Source organism: Thunnus maccoyii, chromosome 15, assembly GCF_910596095.1.
Source record: "Thunnus maccoyii chromosome 15, fThuMac1.1, whole genome shotgun sequence".
Taxonomy (NCBI): Eukaryota; Metazoa; Chordata; class Actinopteri; order Scombriformes; family Scombridae; genus Thunnus; species Thunnus maccoyii.
The window spans coordinates 26,060,524-26,082,665 of record NC_056547.1 but is presented as its reverse complement, the minus strand read 5'-3'; the positions used below and the strand labels follow the sequence as shown (position 1 = coordinate 26,082,665).

The 22,142-nt window shown below is 36.0% G+C and overlaps 1 protein-coding gene across 1 annotated transcript; it reads left to right on the top strand.

Annotated features, from left to right (window-relative positions):
• Positions 1-1,753: 1,753 nt before the first annotated feature.
• Positions 1,754-21,900, top strand: LOC121913673. The gene is made up of 25 exons (XM_042436416.1): positions 1,754-2,017; positions 2,125-2,254; positions 2,668-2,829; positions 3,146-3,283; positions 4,208-4,368; positions 4,881-4,984; positions 5,091-5,280; positions 5,743-5,874; positions 6,092-6,235; positions 7,926-8,061; positions 8,510-8,660; positions 9,068-9,204; positions 10,515-10,626; positions 11,003-11,066; positions 12,138-12,341; positions 12,557-12,702; positions 13,416-13,534; positions 13,913-14,034; positions 14,166-14,263; positions 16,277-16,413; positions 16,652-16,776; positions 17,273-17,418; positions 18,203-18,305; positions 19,266-19,408; positions 20,155-21,900. Exons 1-25 carry the CDS (start codon positions 1,772-1,774, stop codon positions 20,279-20,281), a joined length of 3,477 nt encoding a protein of 1,158 aa, XP_042292350.1. The 5' UTR covers positions 1,754-1,771; the 3' UTR covers positions 20,282-21,900.
• The last annotated feature ends 242 nt before the right edge of the window (positions 21,901-22,142 follow it).

Sequence of the window (22,142 nt, the reverse complement as noted above, 5' to 3'; positions counted from 1 at the left end):
GGGGTCTGGACGTTGGTCCTCTATTGCCTAAATCTATCCAATATAAATGGGGTTTTTTTCAGTGTATTGGTTGTGTTGTTGACACCATTTTAAAATACCTCAAATATTAATTTAAATGCCTGGATGAACCCACTGTTCATTTTATTCTTTTTTAACTTCAGGTTAACAGTTATAGCATGACCCAATAAACCTGTTGTAAGTGTTTACTTATTACAAACCTCTGTTTGTCTGTTTGTATTACAAACCTGTTATGTCAAACTCATGAGTCATCAACATGCATTCAGAATAATAAGTTAGGCTGTTCTCACACTGACTTTGAACTGTTTGAGGTTAAAGGTCACAGAGAATTGTATAAATCTGCAATGAGGATACTCATTGCTTAAATGATTACAGTATTTCAAAACATTATCATAACATTAACAGAGATTAACCTAAGTTAATATTTTGTAATTACATTTGTTGAAAGTGTGTCATCTATACCTCAATGATTTTAAAAGCCAGATGAGGCTTATTGATTATCTGCACCATGTGCGACACCATGTTCCCCAGTTACTGTTAATTAGCTGACACCACCATATCCAGTACATGCAAAAGGACCTGAGGTTGTTTGTCAGTAAATATTTTTGTTGATAATTATTTTTCTGGGAAATATATGTAGAAGAACCCTTTATATTAGTAGTTTTGATATATTTAGCATTGTTTTTGCTTTATGCTGTGTTTAAAGCTAGGATTTAAGTGAACCTGTTCTAAACAGAACAACTATGAGCTCATAACTAAATGCTAGAGTATGCCAGAACACAAGGCTGACTCGGCTGTCAGCTGAAGGAAAAAATCATGATTTAATTGGAATGACTTCTTCTACTTTCTGTGCCAATAAAGGCTGTTTGTCCAGTTTCTCATAAAGGTCCATTTATGAAGCTTTGTTGAAAAGAAAAACAAGCTTCTGAGATCTCTGTTACATCTGCAGAGAACAGCCCTCAGAAAGACTTAAATTAAAGAGGGTAAAGCAACTGTCAGATTTGGGATAATTAATCTCTTCTCACTAGTTTATGTATTCATTTTATATTTTGTTGAATTTTCTGATCATATTATGTCCCACACGTCATTTGATGCTCCTATGGCGCACTGCAGGCATCAGATTTGAAATGCCAACACTACAGAACCAACACAGATTTCTCCTGTTGTCGTTGTATTTACTGCTGCATTAGTTGGATGTGATGAATGAATGAAAAAGAGAAATGCAGAGGAGGGAATTGAACCTGAAACTAAGAGCGTCTGATTCAACGGTAAATCATCTGTTCACTGTTTGATGGTTATTTATTTGTGCTGTAAAATGTGACTGCCGTGAAATAATCAGAATATAACGTTTTATTTCTCTCATCAGAGGCTTTGTTCTCTCTCTCTCTCTCTCTCTCTCTCTCTCTCTCTCTCTCTCTCTCTCTCTCTCTCTCTCTCTCTCTCTCTCTCCGATCAGAGAGAGAAAAGTGAAAACAGCTTTGGTCGCTGAGTCCTCATCTGCCGATCCAAAATCGAAACATGGAGAGTTTGGGCGTAAAGGCACTTTGACGCGCGAGTGTACTTCAAAACGCTCACGTCAGACACTCAGTGCGTCTGGGCCTTTAACGTCTGAATCGCTGCATTCAAGTCTCCCTCGATTTAGACAATTTTAAGCTGAAAACAAAGGTGAAAAAAAGGTTATTCACGCTCAGGCATAATTGTCTGATATTTATATCTGTAATATTTAATCTAACTGATCACAATATAGCCTATCATGCGTCACGAGGTACAAAGAGTCTGCAAGTCTCTATTCCAACCAAAAAAACAACTGGTTGTGTTGTTTTTCCATTGCATGTTTGAGTCCTCCTCCCCGAATCCCCTGAAGTCAGTGTGGAGTTCAGCTTACTCCCAGTACTGTTTGGTTTCGTTTCTCGTGAAACAGGCACATACTGTAGTTAATAACGCTAGACACAGACACCAAAGCAGCACAACTGTTGCGCTTCATCTTGAGCACATCAAGGTAAATTTGTCCAACTTAAACAACAATTATTGAATAGTAGTATTATGAATTGTAATGATTATATTTGGAATATTTTGATATGTGTTTATTTCACTTTTTTGTTTTAGATGGAGGCGATTTTCAACCTACTTGAGAAGCACAGACTCCAGTCTTACTACAACAAGTTTCTCCAGTTAGGAGTGAAAGATGAAAGAGATTTCATTGATGGTGTAACAGATGAGGACTTAAACAACCTTGGTAAGGTTACTGAATGTTAACGATTTGTGAATGCATTTCCTGTTTTCCATGTAGCTTCCATGAAAAATATTTCATGTAAGAATAGAATCATATTCAGGTTTATATTTTTGTTACATGATACCACTTTGAATAATCCTGAGTAGCCACCACTGATTTTCACATTACATTAGTTGTTCTGTCTTCTCTGGTGTGAATAACATGACTTGGGTCTAGTGGCCTAATAACATGACCTTTTAACAAATGTTTTCATCATGAATTTCTTAGTTCGAATCAGTAATGATTTATATAATAATCCAAATAGAAAACACAAATCTTGAGTTAAATTTCCACAGTATGAACTCATTAAAGTTTAATATAAGTTTATTGCCGTTTTAAAATTTGAAATTCAGATAAACCAACATATTTCCAAACAGGACTCAGTCAAGTGGAAAAAAATCGCTTTTCTCAAATGAAAATCACCATTGGAAGACTCAGAGCTCCAGGACACCCAGCTGCAATGGCTGTGCAAAAGTCAACACAGTCATTCTCTCTGCAGTACACGTACCCCAAATGTCCTGAACCGAAACACATCAAAGGTAAGAAGTTCATATAATTTATACCCTTTTTTGATCATTAAGTTTTTGACAGAGCAGAGAAAAAATGTTGGTAGTGAAATACCTTGGAAAAGTACCTCTTGTTGCTGCTGACTTCTAAGCAAGGAAATGCCTGAAATACACCTACTGCCTTTATACAAAAATAAATAACATGAAGCAGGTTGGGTTGAAGACCGAATGTAAGTCAAGTCAAGCACTAAAAGCACACACCAGGGACACCATGAGGTCAGGTCAGGAGTGACAGAGCCAATAGATGACACTCAAATACCTTTGTACTTCTGTTGATTTGAACTTGTAGATATGGATCCAGCACAAAACACAGTTGAAGACCTGATGTTGAGGATCTGTCACCTTGAAAGTATTGGTGCGTCCAAAGGTGTCTGTCTCTACACAGTGGACGGGATGCCCTTGACTGATGATCCCTTCTTCAACACATGTAAGCTCACTCAGTGCCAGGGGTTTAAAATAAATAATGACAGGGCATTTTTAGTGTAATGTTCAGTGAAGGAATATCAGGCCTTTATACAAATGATAAAGCATTTGAAGTGTAAGAAAAGTATGCCTTCAAGTATGCATAATGAAAGTTATACAAGTAACAATATAGCAAATTAATGTGAATTACATGTAGATGCAGCTTGTCATCTGCCTTCATCTGTTTTAAAAGAGTACATGAATGTTGTTATTTAATAGAACCTTTGTATATAACCTTTGTGATGCAGTTTGGTCAGAATATGGCAAAAGGGATTCATGTAAGGGGAAGTGCAGAGAGGAAGTCAACAGCCTCATAAACCACCACAATGCACTAGTTTGTTTGTTCACTTGCCTCTTGCTGCCTTTTAATTGTAGTAGTGCAGGAACCCAGGAGGGACAACCTCAGGTGGAAAATGAGCTCCTGTCGTGTTCCTGCAGCTTTGGTATTGCTGTTCAAAACCAAATGCAACAGGACATCATTTTATTGACACATTGAATTAAAGGGACTTTACTGGCATTAGTGGTAAAAGAAGAGCAGATAGTCCAAATAGGCAAACAAATCCAACAGAACCATTTCTTCCATCTTCCTCATGTCCTCATGTTGGGAATGTTTCTTTTAAATAAACACAAACCATGATAAACCATGATGGGAAGTGGTAATTTAATCCCCAACACCTAAAACAAATCATTTTAACAGCACTACCTGTTTTTTTCTTCATTATACTGTATATATTAGGCCTACCAAACAACAAACACAACACAAATCTGCCCTGTGACTTCAATAGAATCTCAACAACCTTACAGCAGCTATTATTGTTGGAATTTTTTTTTCCTGTGACACAACAAAATATGTAAAGTGGTTGTTTTGATTTTGTTTTTTTGTCTGCAGGGTCCTTACAGGACAGACATATTAAGAGTGGAGATGTAATCTATGCCATATTTACACCAAAGGAGAACCTGATTACAGCTCCTCAAAATGCAACAAGACTTGTTGGACGGGTTACTGAAACCTACAGTGTGGATACAGTGCGGTGTCATGTCATGTTCAAGGTACTGTAATCTAATTCAGTGGTTCTCAAACTTTTTCATGTCAAGGACCCCTAAACTGACACTAATAAGACCATGGAGCCCATTTGATAAGACTTTGTCCTAGGTTCCCCCATCTGATATGATTTTTGCTTTTAGATGTTTTATTACATTCATACCCCACATTGAGAACCACTGATCTAATTCGTCTTTTTTCTCAACACAGCAGCACAGGAGTCTTCTGGTTAATATAGTTATCGGTTTACGTTAGAGTTTATGTTATGGCCATTGTGTGTAAATATTTCTAACTTCTCATAAGCAAAATATTTTTTATCTGAATCTTTCTAAATACTACAGCATCCAACCAACCAGACATGGGAATCAGAGCTTTTACAAATTCAAAAGGCTTTGTCATTAATTTATAGTTCATTTCTCCCGCTGATATCAGCAGCACCTCTCTAGATGGATGCTGCACTCTAACAACTTTACTAATAACTAATAACTTTACTCTCTCCTATATTTGATATTTGATACAGGGAGACTTCGAGGTGAAGGTGAACTTGACAACTGACACAATAGCTAATTTGAAGAACAAGCTTGCAAATGAAAGTGGAATCCCAGCACATGTTCTTCATTACAAGTAATTCAGAATCATTGTAATCCATGTATAGTATGGCTTTTGACACCAATCATCAACAGTAACATCTTATTCTATTTGTTCATGTGCTTATTAATTATATTTTCAGAGGTGGAGATAGCAGTGGCAACACATTGGAAAGTTGTGGAATCTCAGAGGAGTCAACAGTTCACTTCTCACTGTCCACATTTGCTGAGGAGATTCCAAACACCAACGAATTCTTCAGTAATGATGTTGTGCCCTCCGTGCAACAAACTCCCAAAGGAATCAGTGTCTTCTTGTCGTCACTTTATGTCATCGTAAGCAGGGTTTCATGTTTATTTTTTCATTATTATGTTACCCCTCACTTATTTATCTAATATTTGATAAATAAATATAAATATATATGATTTCTTCTGGATTAGCCAGTTTTTTTAATTGCTTACCCTTTTATCGCCCTAGAGGAATATTCCAGAATTTTGGTGAATATATAATTGTTTTAATTACTGGCAGTTAGAAAGAAGGATCAATTTAATTCTTTTTGCAAAGACGGGGGAGCTAGCTTCTGTTGAAGGTGCCTTCCAACCACTCCAAAGTATCCATTGTGTACCTTGTGTAACAAGGTACAACATATACAAACATGTATAGAAATAGAAAACTTAATAATAGAAAGCTATTTACAACATCTCAGAGGTCCTTTCTGTCAGGAGCTGTTAAAAATAATCATGTCACAACTGTACTTTAGATAAATTTTGGACTTTGATTCTATTTTTCTCCTCTAGAAACAAAAACCTTCGGGGCTTTCGTTCACGAATTTGATTGGCTACATACGAAAACTAAGCGGATGTAACCCTCTGGCCCAGAGTTTGCATCAGTTACTCTTGAAGAATGAATTCCTATCCAGGACTCAAAAGGTAAATAAATGATAAAAAATGTTGTTATATTAACTTTATTACCTGTTGCATTGACTTTTTGGAAATGAGTGTTTTAAGGTACTATTTTACAAATGCATATAGATACATTTTACACTGCATTGTTTTTAAACTGAAGCAGCATGAATTTTGTTTCATCAGCAGCCTTGAAAGAATGTGATTTTTTTTCCTACAGTAACTTTTTTTTCTTTTCCTGTAGATTGCAGTGGTTGAAGGCTTGTACACACTCTTTAGAGAGCTTTTGCCAAAGCTTGGATCAAAACGAGGGGAAAAGATCATTGAGGACCTTGATGTCTTCGAGAATTCCACATACTGCTGGGCATATCTCATGGCAGAGGCAAAGGTATTTCCAAATTTGTTTTGAGGCAGAATCTAAATTCACACGGGTGTTGAGGTATCCAGGGTATTTGATTTACCTTAACAAGATAATAACTGCCTTCCTCCAATGATTCATGTATTTAAGCCTCGCTGCAACCTGGATGATATGGTTAGGATAAATCTTTATAAAGTTAATCATATCACTTTATAATCTACTTACCTTCTATTTAACATACATTATAAATCCTTTTAGGTCTAATCATGGTGCTCTGTCAAGGTTTCTCAGCTGCAAAGTTTCAATGAAGTTGCTTAAATTTGGCTACATAAGGTTAAGAAAACATTTCATCATGTTTCAGTATATTGTACTTCAGTTTATAATGTGTCCAAGAGGCTGCAAGCTTCATCACAATGGGTTATTCAAGCAAAGCACATACAGTATAAACACTCATATATATATACCCATCAATCCATTTTCTATAATTGTCTATATTTATTCTGGTCAGGGTCCTTCATTTGAACTTCATGAATACACAGTACATTTAGTAAATTACATTTTCTCTTTTAGATAAGATCATTTTCCCTTTAGACACAATATACTTGATAAACTATCCTCAGCCCTCTTTGCTGCAACGTTCCAACACCTGAACTCAGATAAATGTAGTGGAGTTAAAAGTACAATATTTCTCTATAAAGTGGAGTGGAGGTATGAAAGTGGTATAAAATGGAAATAATTACCAAATGCACATAACTCAGTTTTGTACTAAAGCACTGTACTTGAGTAAATATACTTACTTACTTTCCACCATTAAAATATATTACAATCAGACTCTTTCCATCAATACAATGGATAGAAGGGATGCATTGTCTTCACATAGCCTATGAGAGCTGTAGACTTGAGATTTGGGCTAAAATGGCTAAAATAAGAACTTTAGACTTTATTTAAATATGATCACTGAAGACTTTACATGAGACATGAAAGTAAAAAGTCATCAGTTTTGATCTTGTCAGAATACGCATTTTGCAGGGCCACCTTGTTGTGAGAAGGTCAGCTTAGAACAGGTGCACTGTTGTGTCTGGATGAAGTCCCATCAGCATCAAACATGTTTGATATCAAGTTCTCATTTCATATATTTAGTCCTTACTTCTATTAAACAAATATTAAGAACATGTAATTTGCTTGTTTCAAGTTAAACCATTTGATTCAGTGTTAATATCATAATATTGATTGAGGTCAGCTTACATTAATCATTTTTTAAATAGTTTTATGGATTATTTCTGTAAGGCAGAGCCTTTAAAATGGCATTGAGTTTAGTTGTTGTCATGGATGTTGTCATCTAGAAACTGTATGATGCCAGCCCTTTATATTACCCATCTTTTTAAGTGCTTTTTCAGAATTGCACTGGTGACAAAATATCTTCAAATAACCAGTTACAATTAAATAAGAGCCATCAGTGTTCAATTACAAATGGTCACAGACATAACACATATAATTTCAAAATGCACCTTCATCTTTACTACAGAGTTTCAATACTGTTGGAAATTTTACGATTACTATGTGTTAGGGAAGAAGAGGCAAGAAGCAGTATTCCTGAACGTAAAATATCATTATGACCTGTAGCACTGTTACGAGTAATGACGACAACAAATCACACACTTCCAGCAGAGTGTTACTGAATAGTGTCCCTTGTATTACTCCCTTCTATTATTTTTGACAGAAAGAGAGCGCAGAACATGAGGACTATGCACCAGTTTCTCTGATGTCTGAAGACAACAAGCGTTTCTGTGAACCAGTCACTGTACCTGGAGTTCCAGGTACCCTAGAAAGAGCGCATGTGCTGCAGAAAATCAAAGGTAAAAATAATCTTTAAAAATATGTAATGGATCAAAAGTATATAAGCAAACTTGATAACATGTACACATTTTGCAAACCATGTACAGAATGATTTTCTATTTATGGGAAGATTGTTGTGAAATTTTGCTTAAACGTGGGTGGAAACAACACAACCTCACCCCATCAAAGCAATTCCTGTGATTGAAACAGCATTTGAAGGATCGCCTGGAGGTCTACCACCAAAATGTTAACTAGTTGTTTCCTGAAGTGTATGTCAGAGTGTTTAATACTGAAAAAATATTAATATTATTCATGAGTGTAAAGGTCTACAGCCAAGGTTGGACTCAATGATCACATCTCATCTCAATTCTAAATATTTTTCTTCCCACATCTGTAATTTGTCAGGAAGTAATTAGATGTGTTATTATGGACATTATGTTTTAACTTTTTTTCTAAATCTTTGTAAAGATGAAGAGAAGATTCCAAACTGTACTGAAGAGGTTTTGCGAGAAACGTCACTCAAGAGAGCCACTGACATTGAGAAGATTTTGCTCAGTGTTCATCCTTCAGTCAGAACATACCATCTTTGGATTTATCATGCCATCGTGACTGGTCAGAAGTATGTATAAAATTTCTTATTCATAAATTATGTTAAAATTAGTTATAATAACGTAACATACCTTTGTATACAAAGCTTTGTCATGTGGATTTCTATGTACTATATGGTGCACATACAGTATTTTATGATTACATCAGTGACCAATGTAACAATATTAACATGTTTGCTAATGGTGAATATAGTAACTGGTTATCCAAAGTGATCCGTCTCATTTTTTGCAACTGATTCTTAGTGTGGGCAGTGTGGTATGCTGTACTACTTTACAAACTGAACTCAACATGTTTAATAGAGATTTATGAGTAATGAGATAAGAAACCTGTTTTGCTCACGTTTTCTTGAGATGACCCAGTTCTCAAAGCATTTAAAACACAGTAATCTATCTAACAATTTGTGTAATTCAATTACAGCTTTCACATAAATACTGAGAAGACTTTTGGAAGCATGGCAGAGGAACTGGAAGCTTTCCCTCTACTCAGTGTGACTCCACCACTGCGTTTGAAGGAGCTAGGATTAGACGACGCGTGTCTTGTTTTCTTGAGCGCAGGTACTGCATATATCAGAAAGCTGTTCCTAGTAAAATGAATACACAGCATTTTATGTTAGTGATACTAGGAGCAAAATAATAGAACATATAATTTCATAATTATACATGATACAAGGATAACAGGATCTTAGCCTACATGTAGGGTAACAGTATAGGACACGCAGTGCAGTATGGGCTACACATGACCTAACTCCTTCATAAGATAATAAGCATCCAGAGAATGAGGAAAGAGACATAGGCTCCATGTTTTCCCACAGATGTGCTCCTGTGCATAATTTAATGGGAGGCAATCTTCACTTAATTGCCTGTGGTGCAAGCCAGTGTCTACATATACCTGGTGGTCCATTAAGTCCCAGAGAGCAACATGTTAATTGGGGATGAATGAACTTTGTTGTTCACATCTACTTTGGGAGCGAAATGAAATGCAACATGCTTGTTTGTTAAACTCCACACATAAACTCTACAAACCACACATAGATAATCAAATATATTACACACCAGGGCCTTGTTTTTCACAGTTTCGGAGTTGGAGTCTGGGTACTACATATGATATTTTAATTGAAATTTGAAAATCATGCTGCTACACTATTTGCGATTGCAGTCAATACATCAGCACAAGGTTCATCACAATACAGCTGACAGTGTGTCAAAATTACAGGAAATGTCAGAGATTCGCATTCAAATATAAAGCATATGAATTTCCTACAATGACATTCAGTTTGAACCAGGCACCTTAGATGTCGACATGTGAAGAGGCGTCTCATGGAGAAAGAGATAGAAATGATTTACAGTATATAGACAATTTTCTATGTTAAAATCAAGAGACCACAAGAGATTCTGGAGTGTGATTTCCAAACTCTGGTGTTTAGAATGAATTCAAAGAATAGCCCCTTTAGCCACAATCAGGAAATTTTATTCCTGCATGGTTATCAGACTAAATCATGTCACATTCACAGCTGTTCATAGTTGCAACTTCATAGGAGCTAATTTTTTCATTTGTGCTCTATGTCTGTCATGATTACTATATTACTGTAGTTCCATTGGCCGTTTTTTCAATTATTTTATTATATTTAGGGACACACTTCTTAGGGTGGATCATGTGCCTGTGTATTTGTGGCCAAATGTCTTTTTGTATGTGGTTCCTTGTCTCATCTGATTCCAGCTATGCTTGTATAGTTAGATTATTTTGACAAACTATGGTGAGTGGGAATGTTTGTCCCAGGCTTGGGGGGAAAAATTCCACTCTTGGCCACATATGTGAAACCTATTATCCCTTACATATAAGAGACATGTTGTTTTGTCGTTTGCAGACAACCTTGGTGTTTATCTAGGAAAAAATAAGGCATCACCTGCAATAATTGTGGTGCATGATTGTCTGGCTGGTAAAGTCAAAGATGTGGATGTGGATGTACTGGCAGCACAGTAAGTATCTCAATTTTTTTTGTAGTACACATAAAATCCACATATAATCACTTTAAAAATGTTTATTGGCATTTGTAGTTTAAAACCCACAACTATGATATTGTGAAAGTACATTCATTCAAAGTGGATGAATTTCTCCTTTTTCCTGAGTAAAAGTGACGACTAAACTATAAAGTAAATATCTTGATTATAAAAATGTGACTTTTACATTAAGAATGTGTGGACACATATTGCAATAATATGCAGTATGACTCCATGGTATGAAGATTAACAGTCACCAGAATGTCTAATCTTATTTGCTTTTACATACATATCTTAATATCACACATCTATCTTACCACTTAACAAAACATGAAATTTTCTACCTTTCATGCAGAACTGGTGACCATAGGGATGACCAATCCTTTCTCACAACCAGGACTCCAAAAGAAGCTATTCTGGTATTGTAGATCATTTACTACTTCAATTATTTTAATGGAGACAGGGGTAGGGGGACTGTTAGATTTCCTCATTCTAGATCTGTTTAGACCTGCTATACCTTATTTTACATTATATTTCAAAAAGGATGGAAATTGCATTATTTTGAATTTATTTTTGAATTTATTTGTAGCATAGAAAAACAAACAACCAAAACTAACTGTGTTAAATCAGAAAGTTAATTTGAACAGATATTGAAGACAGACCTTGTCAACAGCTTAAAGAGCAATTAAATGCAACATTTTTGTCCCACAGTCTATGAGTTCAGTCCCCTCGGTAAAAAGTCTTTTTTTTTTTTTTTACCACAGATCCACACAAAATAAATCAAACCAGTAAATCAAAGTTGAAAAGTCAGCATTTATAATCCATGGATGTATAATAATAGGATACGATGCTGCCACTCAGCCTTGCTGCCAATTTTTCCCAGTGGCCACTTGCGGAATTGCACTTTTACGTGTTAACCCTTGAATTAGCTTGTTCTGTTGATATATTATGTAGGCATGTAAACTCAAGAGGGGCATATACATGTGATTCCTTTATCTGACCATTATGTGTACAGATCTTTAGACCTCAGGTGAGACAGATGGTCCGTGGGTGGAAACTGGTCTCTTTAATTGATGATTAACAACAACGAAAAAAAAGGCAAAAAGCCATTGGTGTCTATGGACCCAGTGCATAGCCTCTGCAGTTCAATATGGTGCACAAGGGGAAAAACACGTGAAACACATTTCAAATGTCTATACCAATAGTGCTAACATTATTTTATAGCAATTATAAATTAATCCAGAGACTCTACAAGCTCTTTTAGGCATATAAACAACTATATAGCATGGGCAGTATAGTGACACAATGATAATGTGATCAAACCTTTAGTCAAGCACAGGCGCATTTGGGACTTTTTCTATCTTGTGCAACAAAATTACAAAACAAGTGTCCAGTCAAGATCCCCATGAAGTATATGCTTCAACTTAAGTTTTGTTTTAGGGTGTGAAAAAAAATGCATCTCAGTGATTTCTAACCTTTGATTTAATTAGGTGCTCATCGATACGAGCTCATCCATGGCTGAGAAATGCTATGGAAGTGTGGAAATACAGAGAATCCATGCTGTAAAAGAGCTTTTTGACAACTTTGCAACACGGAGCATGGCTTATGATTTCCATCATGTCATTGGACTTGTGAAGTTTGACTCTACAGTGACAACACTCCACACATTTACAGAAACGCTTGAAAAGTTCAAGGTAAATACATCACATATCTTTAAAGCATATCTTATAAACATGAAGTATATCAAACCATGTATTTGTTCAATTCTGCACTTTACATCTTAGTCTTAAATACCAATTGAGGGTTAGGATATGGTCTTTCTTTCTGTGTGGAATATAACATGGGATCTTGAGCCATGGTACAATAGTCTCTTAAATAGACACAGCTGTGTCTATTTTCACTTTTCTAGGAACATGTGCACACTCTTAAGGCAACTGGACAGACAAGGCTGTATGATGCACTACAGCATGGTATGCTGGAGTTGGACAAAGTAAAGAAGAAGTTTCCAGACTGTAGACTTCGCATTCTGTGTCTCACAGATGGAAATGATTATGGGTAAATATCCTTCTCTATGCTAGTATACTATCTATAGATACGTGACTATAATAGTCTGGTGACTAAAATCATTCACTCTAAATATTAATCAGATTTTCAAATGTATGTGTGATTTATAAATGTACACTTCATGTTTTTCCCCAATGAGCAGGCCAGCACCTTGTATGGTGAATGTGTATGTGTTTGTGTGTGTGTGTGTGTGCGCGTGCGTGCATGCGTGCCTGCATGTGTTTAGGGAGGAGTGGGTATGGTGGCAAAACGCAACAAATATTTCAGAAAACATGAAATTTCACAAAATGGGAAAGGTACAGACAGCAATTCTTGGTTGTAGTTGAACCCAAGTCAATCCAGAGCTCAATCAAGATTGGTCAGTGATACTATATGGATGTGTTGACTGGTCATGAATGTATAATGGGATACTGGAAGACAGCGTTTTTAGACGGGGGTTTATCATAAGCTTATTCACTGATCATATAAGTTTTGGTCAGTCATGATCTCTCTTTATTCTGCCAGATGTTCTGACGTGGGTTAAATAACTGCCTCTATACTGTATAACTGCTGTCTGTTGTTCATCTGTGAAAAACACAGAGGAAGATTATTTAGTTTGTTATCATCATGCAACATTTCTCTTTAATATAAAGCATACAAATGTAAATCACATGTTTATTATTATCTGATGTTTTTTGAGAACATATCTGAATATTTGTGCATAGATCCTCAAACAAGGCAGCTACAGTTGCAGTCAACTTGATAAAATCTGACATCATAGTGGATTCCATTCTTCTGGGAGAAGTGGGGAACAATATTCTGCATGGAATCAGCAATGCAACAGGTACAGGATGAAATAAAATAGTTTCTTTTCTTTTATTTTGAGTTTTTAATTTGAACCAACCCCTGAAAAGGTTTGTAAAACATTTTTCTTTAAGGCAGATTTAAGTAGATCTTGTAGTGAAACAGTCTACAGTTTTTGCAACCAATGCAACCAATAATGCTTTGAAAACCAACTAATGGAATGGGGATTTTCCAAAGAGATTCCTGTATGCAGGACTGATGTTGCCCCCAGATGGCATGTGTCAATCAATAAGTGCTGCAAAAGGGTTCAAAAGTTAATCTCATGCTGTACCTGATAGCACCTCTTAGCTGTAAAAATGTCAAGATAACAGTTTGGTGGTAAATTAACTCCTCTTTTTTGAATCTGCATTGCTTTCAGGGGGTTGCTGTTTTAAACCAATGACAAGCAAAGATGGTCTCAAGCTTTTTGAGATTGAGACTGTTCTTTCTTTGGAGATGAGGAAACCAAAAAACAAAGCTGACCCCTCCTCCATCACTAAGGTTACACTGATTACTGTCTACAATTCTGTTTAAAGTGCTCTGAAAATGAGACTACATCACAGAAGTTTAAAACAGACATCATTTGCATATTATGATGATATGCTGGTTTATTTCCCCTTGTTATTTTTCAGAGTTTTTTATCTGGGTTCTTTGCCAGTCATGGATATGATGAATTCCCTGAGGCTGCCTTACCAAGCCAGATAAACAGCAAAGTGACAGTGACACACTGGTAAGTGACAGAATAAGCTTCTTCCATAGCTTCTATTTGGAATATGCAACATCTGCTGAAGATTAATTTATTGGACCATAATTATGCTTTCAAATGATTTGTCAAGCACCGAGGATGAGAGGACAAAGGTCAAGCAGAGAGGTTGTGTGTTATTTAGTTTTATTGTTTCAAGAGATCACACATTTTAGTTTCAGCTATGTCTGTCTCTTAGTAAAGTTAACTGAAAAAGATTTGGCTATAACTTGACAAAGATTAGCTAAAGGATCAGATTTTGGTGAAGATCAGGCAGTTCCAGCATTACACAATATTGCTTAATAGCAATGATCCTAATGCTGCATTCAGGTGCAAGAGTTTGACTTTAGGAATTAACAAGTTGGTTTTTAACAGCATTGCATCAATGTGCTATTTTGTAGGAAGATCAAACATGGAAAACAAGCATATAAAAATATATTTATAAAATATTTAATATTTTTTTCTGATGCATGTCAAGATGATTTAGTGTCTTGTCAACATTTACACACCCTCTGACACTAAAAAAAACAGAAACACACACAAAAAATCTATTAAAAAAACACATCAATGAGCCACACTGTTGCACTGGGTGACTTGTTCCTTCATTACCATCAACACATAGACTGTAGTTTATTTTGACCTAATCCCAAATCCTGTTTCTCCTGTTTGAGAAAAGATTGCTAATAACTACAGTTACCAGTTGTTTCAGGAAATGACCAAGTACTTTTTAAAGATGAAATGAAATATTTTGAGCCGTTTTTAAGATTTACATGTCAGTATGAATTTAGGTTGAGTACCAGAGACACTGTAGGAAACTCAGAAATTATTGAGGGATGGACTAACACATTTGTAGTTTTGTAGTTTTGGGAATTTGCTGACAATAATCATAAGACTAAGGCCCTTTTCACACCTGAAAGTGCAAACCAAGGTCTGAACCAAGGTTCATGTTTTTGTTACATTGTATAGATTTGATCCAATTAGTTTTGGTTTCATATTGCAATTATGCAAGTGTACTAAAGAACTTAACATGACATACTTACATCCTGTCATCATCACCTACGTGGGCTGCATCTCCCTATACATGTAGACAGACATGCGTCTGATGTTGGCATGTCATCAACACAGCAGGTAGACTTCTATCGCTGTTTGAATTAATGGAGAAAAATGAATGAACAGATTCATTTCGTTGCCACTATAATAATATTATTATGGTGTTACTTTATCTTCAGGTGGCATTGCTCTCCTCTCTCTCTCATCCTCTTAAAATATCTGGAAAATGTTCGGCTGTTTGGTCTGGACTGCGATCCAGGGGAGGTTTCACGATTGTAATTTTGGTTCAGATCAAACTGAAAAGCCCAAAAGTCCCTAAGGGTCTAAAGGCATGCTAGTTGCTCTACTACCTCTACTAGAGGCTGTATTTAGGTGCAAAGGTGCTTTAAGCTAAATGCATGTTAACATGCTCACAAATAACAGTGCTAACATACAGTTGTTTAGCAGGCATAATGTTTACAATGTCAGCATTTTAGTTTTTCGTGTCAGTATGCTAGCATTTTGTAATTAACACTAAACACAAACTACAGCTGGGACTAATAGGAATGTCATTAGTTTGCAGGTATTTGGTTGTTAAACCAAAGTATTGGACAAATTAAAATTTTGACCTGATAATGGTGCTACATGAAAAGGGATCACCAAAGTTGTTACAATTCATCCTGGGGAGAACATAACTGCTTGTACCAAATTTAATGGTGATCCATCATACAGTTGTTGAGACCTGTCACTAAAAACCAAAAATGCCAACTTCATGGTGGCACTAGAGGAAAAGTCAGGGCATCACCAATCATCAGGGTTAATCTCTGGGAACCATGTTTGTGCAAAGTTTCACCATGGCCTTAACAAGTGTCCTGAATATACTAAATAAGTACATTGTAGGCTACTTAGAAGTCTATAATATAAAGTATTACAATTTGTATACATTTTCAAAGCACTAATCTTTCAAACTAGTGCACTGAAAAAGAGGATTCTGGAGGCCAAAGATGGGCGTTTCATGGAGAAGGACAAACGTATCCTGGAGGAGCTGAAGAGCCTGCATTGTCATCCACATCCCTTCTTTACGGTCTTTCCATCAGAATCCGACCTCAGTAAGTAACATGTTCTCTAATGACTTTTTTTCTCTTTATTTCAAATGTGATTTTTTATTCTAAATACATACAATAAAGAGCACATGTAAGAGTACAGACTCAAGGTCAAGGTCACTTTTATTGACTCCCTCAGGAGAAATTCATCTCAGTTAAAGGGAATTGCTGCAACAACATCATCACAATAAAAAACAAAAAACAAAAGAAAAAACTTATGATTATCTTATTTTAAACCTTTCAGCATTCTGGAAGATTCTCATGGAGGGCCCTCCTGACACGCCTTATGAGAAAGGAGTGTTTGAGCTGTTCTGCCAGTTTGGTCCTGACTACCCAGTGAAGCCTCCACTTGTTCGCTTCGTCACACGTGTATCCTGCCAAATAAATGAACAGTTGCACACATTGGACCTCATTCATGAAACATACCAAGGAACAGGTTTACTCTTGACTTGAGAATGCACACAAATTAAGAACTTTTTTGGAACTGTTCTCTATTTTCTTATTTACAAAATGTTTGTGGGTTAACACAAAATGAAAATATGCACTATTTTTACATACATGGCAAGTAATATGTCCAGATTTTTGGCATACTGATTCATCACAATTTTCACAAGTAAGAACGAATCAGAAGTCTGTGTATGTTTCACGAATCAGATGTAAAGAAGAGTGTTTATAATCTACTCAGTCATGTTTTATGAGCGAGTTTAAGATATAAAAAAAAGATAAAACACGTGTGAATGGGGCCCATTGAGAGCGATTCCATACAAGTGTTTCCAAAAGGAGCTTTAACAAAGTAATTTAACAATTTCAGTAACTGTAAACAATGTTTGAGCTTTCATTCATCATTTTCTTAATATGAATAAAGATGTACCACTGCAACATTAACAGTGTGGGGCGCATCTGCCACAACATCTTTGACCGCAACTACAATGCCCAAATCACCATGAGAGATATCTTCGATGCTGTGTATGGACTGCTCATCATCCCTGAGCCGGAAGATCCATTGGATAGGTAAGATTAAAGTACCTACACACTCACAGTCCGCCATAGTCCACCCATACACCAACGTTTTCAGTTATTTAGGCTGATTAGGCTTCCTCTCAAGACTGTGTCTATGTACAGACCATGCTTGATAAATTAACCATTTTTAGGAGCCGCTGCACCTGCTGCATCACTGTTTTAAGCCACATCACACATTTATTTAATGGATATTTTATTTAACACCCAGTCAGACCATGAGGTCTGTCCACAACAAAGGGAATGAATATTAATACAATTTACCATGTCTATGATTTATTTTTCTTAAAAGCCTAATTACAAAAGACACACATGATTATGATAAACCATGCATTTCCAAGAGGAGAGAAATTCAGGCCTCTACTTTATGGCCATAAACTGGCAGAAACAGATGACAATGCCTGGACAATGTATGTTAACATAATGTCACATTTGCAATAGCCCACACCACCACACCAGTGTTAGGATTATTCTGACTTCTCTTCACTGTTATCATACTGTACAGATACCATATGGAGAAAGTTTATATTTACTGTGTAACATATATTGCATATTTTTTATCATATTAATATCAAGCATATCAAGCTGGATAAATTCACAAGGTTCATACATTGCTGATGACAGAGAAATATAGGCATTTTGCTAATGACCAGCATGTATGTACAGTATAAATCTGAATTCTTATATAGTCACACTGTATGAATTTGTGCAAACAACTTATTAACTTGTGCTTAGGTGAATGAAGCATTCAAATCAAATATGTGGGTTTTTTTGGTAGCATTTTGGCAGAGGAATTCATGACCAACCGTGAGACATATGACCAAGAAGCCAAAAAACACACGGAGGAAACTGCCGGGCAATCACTGGATGATATGGAGAAGGTAAATGAACTGTTGTGTTTTTGTCAGTAGGGTTGGGGTTCAATAGAATTTTTATCAAATCCAAATCCAGTATCAAATCTGTTTATCGAATCTGAATCTTTGGTGAATCAAATGAGGTTTATAGCTTTCAATATTAGCAACTAAAGTTTTAGATACCTAAAACTCAGAGATTAAATTAAGATCTTAAGTCACCTTTTGTTTTCCACTCAGTCAATCTTTGGCTGAGTACAGACACCAGCTTGCATACAGCACATTAACAGGACAATGAGAATAGCTGTGTAATGTGCAGTATTTGGTGCCTATGGGTGAAGCTTTCCAGAGTCTGATAAAATAACTCTGATGATGTCATCAGGTTTAGGCCAGAAACATATTTTTAACAGGAAGCCTGTGTTACAGACTGAGGTTGTGGTGTTTCAAAGATGTGGGCATTTAGGATGAAGAAGGGGTCTAAAGAAAGATGCTATTGAGTTGCATAATTGATACCAACTATCTCATAATTAATAACTATTTTGTAATGATCACAAACTAAGTCATAATTATAAGAAATAAAACATTAAAATAATAATGAAGGAAGTTGTTGCCAGCATATTAGGTACACCTAATTTATACTAATGCAGTTTAATACAAATGAGTCTGCATTGTAATCCAGATTGAATGCAGGTGGAGCATTTTAAACACTTCCTGCTGCACCACTAAGCTGAAAACTTGATGGATAAGGAACAGGGAGACTGTGAGCCAGTCCTATAGATATGAATAGGCTAACCCAGCCTATTCATATGTATGTGCATATTTTCAAAGAAGAGGTTATAGAGACACATTAGTTGTATTATTAGTTTTCTTAAAAAGTTACAATACAACATGCATATTACCTTTAACATTATGTATCACATTTCACTGTTTTTACTCTTTTACATTAATATGAGATGTTAATGATTACTGTCTTTGCTTCCAATTTGAAAGAAATTGGTGGAACCTGTAGAACAACCTGTGTTTGTACCTGAACATCTCCTCTGTCCACTCACCAAGAAGATATTTGTTGATCCCGTGAGAACAAAATATGGAACAGTGTATGAACGGAAGGCCATTGAAAAACACCTAAAAATGTAAGTACATTCATTATATTATTTATTATTGTAGATCAATAAAACTGAGTAGTAACAGAGTAGAAAGCACATATTGTACTATAAGTAAAAAATCTCATTTTATCAGCCATTGCTCCCATCAGATCGCTAGAGAAGGTGGTCTATATGAAAAGATCCAGAGATTTTGATATTGCTTGGAGGTGGGAACCTGTGACATGGTCATAAAAATGCTGTATACTGTATGTAACATGTCAAACTGAGATAAAAAAAAAAAAGAAAAAAAAAACAGACAGCTCAAGCACCACTGTGAAATGTATTAGTGAGACGCAATATTCCTGTTAGAGGAGTGTGTAGGATTTAGTGGCATCTAGCGGTTAGGTTGAAGATTGCAACCAACTAAATATCCCTCCCCTCACCCTCACCCTCCAAGCGTGTAGGATGACTAGGATGACTCAAAAAATGCAAAAGGCCCTCTCTAGAGCCAGTGTTTGGTTTGTCCATTCTGGGCTACTGTAGAAACATGGCGGTGCAACATGGTGGCCTCCGTGGAAGAGGACCTGCTCCCTATGTAGATATAAAAGGATCAATCTAAGGAAACGAAAACACAATAATTCTTATTTTCAGGTTATTCTACATTAATTAAAACATACTTATGAATATTGTGCTCCATTTCTGCCAAGTCCGTTCCACTAGATGCCACTAATTCCAGAGTCACCTTCTCAGGATTTGTCAACACAGATGATAAGTGACTGAACATTCTTTTACAGATACAAATATGATCCACTGGCTGGCAAACAAACCATGCTCAGAAGAACTGATCTGAAACCATACCCAGACATGAAGAAAATGGTGACAGATTATCGTCGTAGTCAAATTCAGGAAACCAGTGTGTAGCAGAAAGATGGAGCTGCTATTGTGCTAGTAAATACAATATGCCAATAGGAACGATGGAAATAAGTCAGCTATTGCATTAAGTGCAGATTCATGTTATTCATTAATCACATTGTCATAGTTATGTTTGTTCATTTATAAATGTAAATGCATTCCTTTACTTATTTTGCTAATAGCCTATTACTTTGAGTAAATATACAAGATATATATATTAATACCCATACTTTGAGTAAATATACAAGAATGATACATTTGTGACAAACTCCTACAGTATGTCCCACACCTATTAGAAATATAGAAAATTAAACCTTCTACTTGTCCTTAAGATATCCTTCCTATAAAATGTCTAAAAGAAGTTTTTAATACAGTTGCCACACAGTGTTTTATTCTGCAAATTTTAAACCACTCTGCGTCAACAGGTTCAGTTCCTAAATTTTTTAAAAGAGCTCTTGTTTAACCACTTTTTAAAAAGCCGTCTCTTAATTCCTCTGATCCTAACAATTTTAGGCCAATTTCTAGCAGATCTACTGCTAGCTTTTATTCATGAAAAAATTATCTTTTCAGAAATTTCATTCCAGTTTTGGAAAAAAACCATAGTACTGAAATTGCTCTTCTTAAGGTCATAAATGACTTATTGCTGTCAGCAGATGCTTGCCATCAATCCATTCTCTTTCTCCTGGATCTAGCCTTTGATACCAGTGACCATGATATCCTTTTGGACCTTCTTGAAACCTTGGTCGGTATCAATGGCACCGCTCTCCAGTGGTTCAGGTCTTACATAAAAGACAAGCATTTCTGAATTGGTATCACTAATTCCAGGTCAACTGCAACAGGTTCAGTACTTGGCCCCATCCTCTTTTCCATTTACATGCTCCCTTTAGGTCACCTTACATATAAACATAATATAAGTTTCCATTATTACGCAGACGATACTCAGATCTATCTAAGCTGTAACCCTGCGAACAACTATCAGAACACTGTCAACCTGCAAAACTGCCTTCATGACATCATCCATGAGTGGATGTCACAAAACTTCCTGCAGCTAAATACTGATAAAACAGAAATACTGATCATAGGTCAAGATAGTGCAAATACCCAAATATCAAATAGTCTTGGATCATTGTCCTATTCAGTGACTCAGCATTGCAGAAATCTCAAAACCTCAGCTTAGACAGTGATATTAAATCAATCAATCCTGCTTTCTGCATCTCAGAAACATTTCAAGGATTAGACCATTTCTTTCTGCCAAAAATCTGGAAACTGTCATCCATGTCTCCATTACCAATCAATTGGACTACTGTAATTCCTTGCTCTCTGGCATCAGTAAAAATCTCCGCCTCCAGCTCATCCAAAACTCTGCTGCCAGGATTTTAAGCAGGACAAGGAAACATGATCGCACAATCCTGGCCTTCCTACATAGGCTTGCTCTTTGAATTGATTTCAAAATTTTATTGATTGCTTAAAACTTGAGGCCTCACCTCAAGTTTTATATCAGACTTCTTAATGCCCTATGTCCCTTCCCGCTCCCTGAGGTCCTCGGATGTGTCTTCTCTTGTTGTTCCAAGGTCCAGAGTCTGTTTCGTCTTTTAAATCACTTTTAAAACCCTCTGTGTTTTATAATGTGTTCTGCTCTATTATTATTATCATGAGTTTGAATATATATTGTAAAGATCTGTTTTAATAATTATTCTTCTTTACACTCAGAAAAGGGATGCTCCACCACCAGAGGGTGCTGAATAGGAATATGCAATACAAAGACTAACATTTGAAAGTCACTTTTCTGATGTTGATGTTTATTTTTTTTTACTTTATGCGTTAAAAATGCTTATTCACAAATAAAAGGTGATGAAAAAAGTGAAGATCA

What these genes read in the sequence shown, in the direction of transcription:
- LOC121913673 (XM_042436416.1), top strand. Translation starts at nt 1,772, where the DNA reads ATGCGTCACGAGGTACAAAGAGTCTGCAAGTCTCTATTCCAACCAAAA. An exon ending in ACAGATGGAAATGATTATGG is followed by an intron (nt 12,703 to 13,415) that starts GTAAATATCCTT and finishes ATTTGTGCATAG; the next exon opens with ATCCTCAAACAAGGCAGCTA. An exon ending in TGGAATCAGCAATGCAACAG is followed by an intron (nt 13,535 to 13,912) that starts GTACAGGATGAA and finishes CATTGCTTTCAG; the next exon opens with GGGGTTGCTGTTTTAAACCA.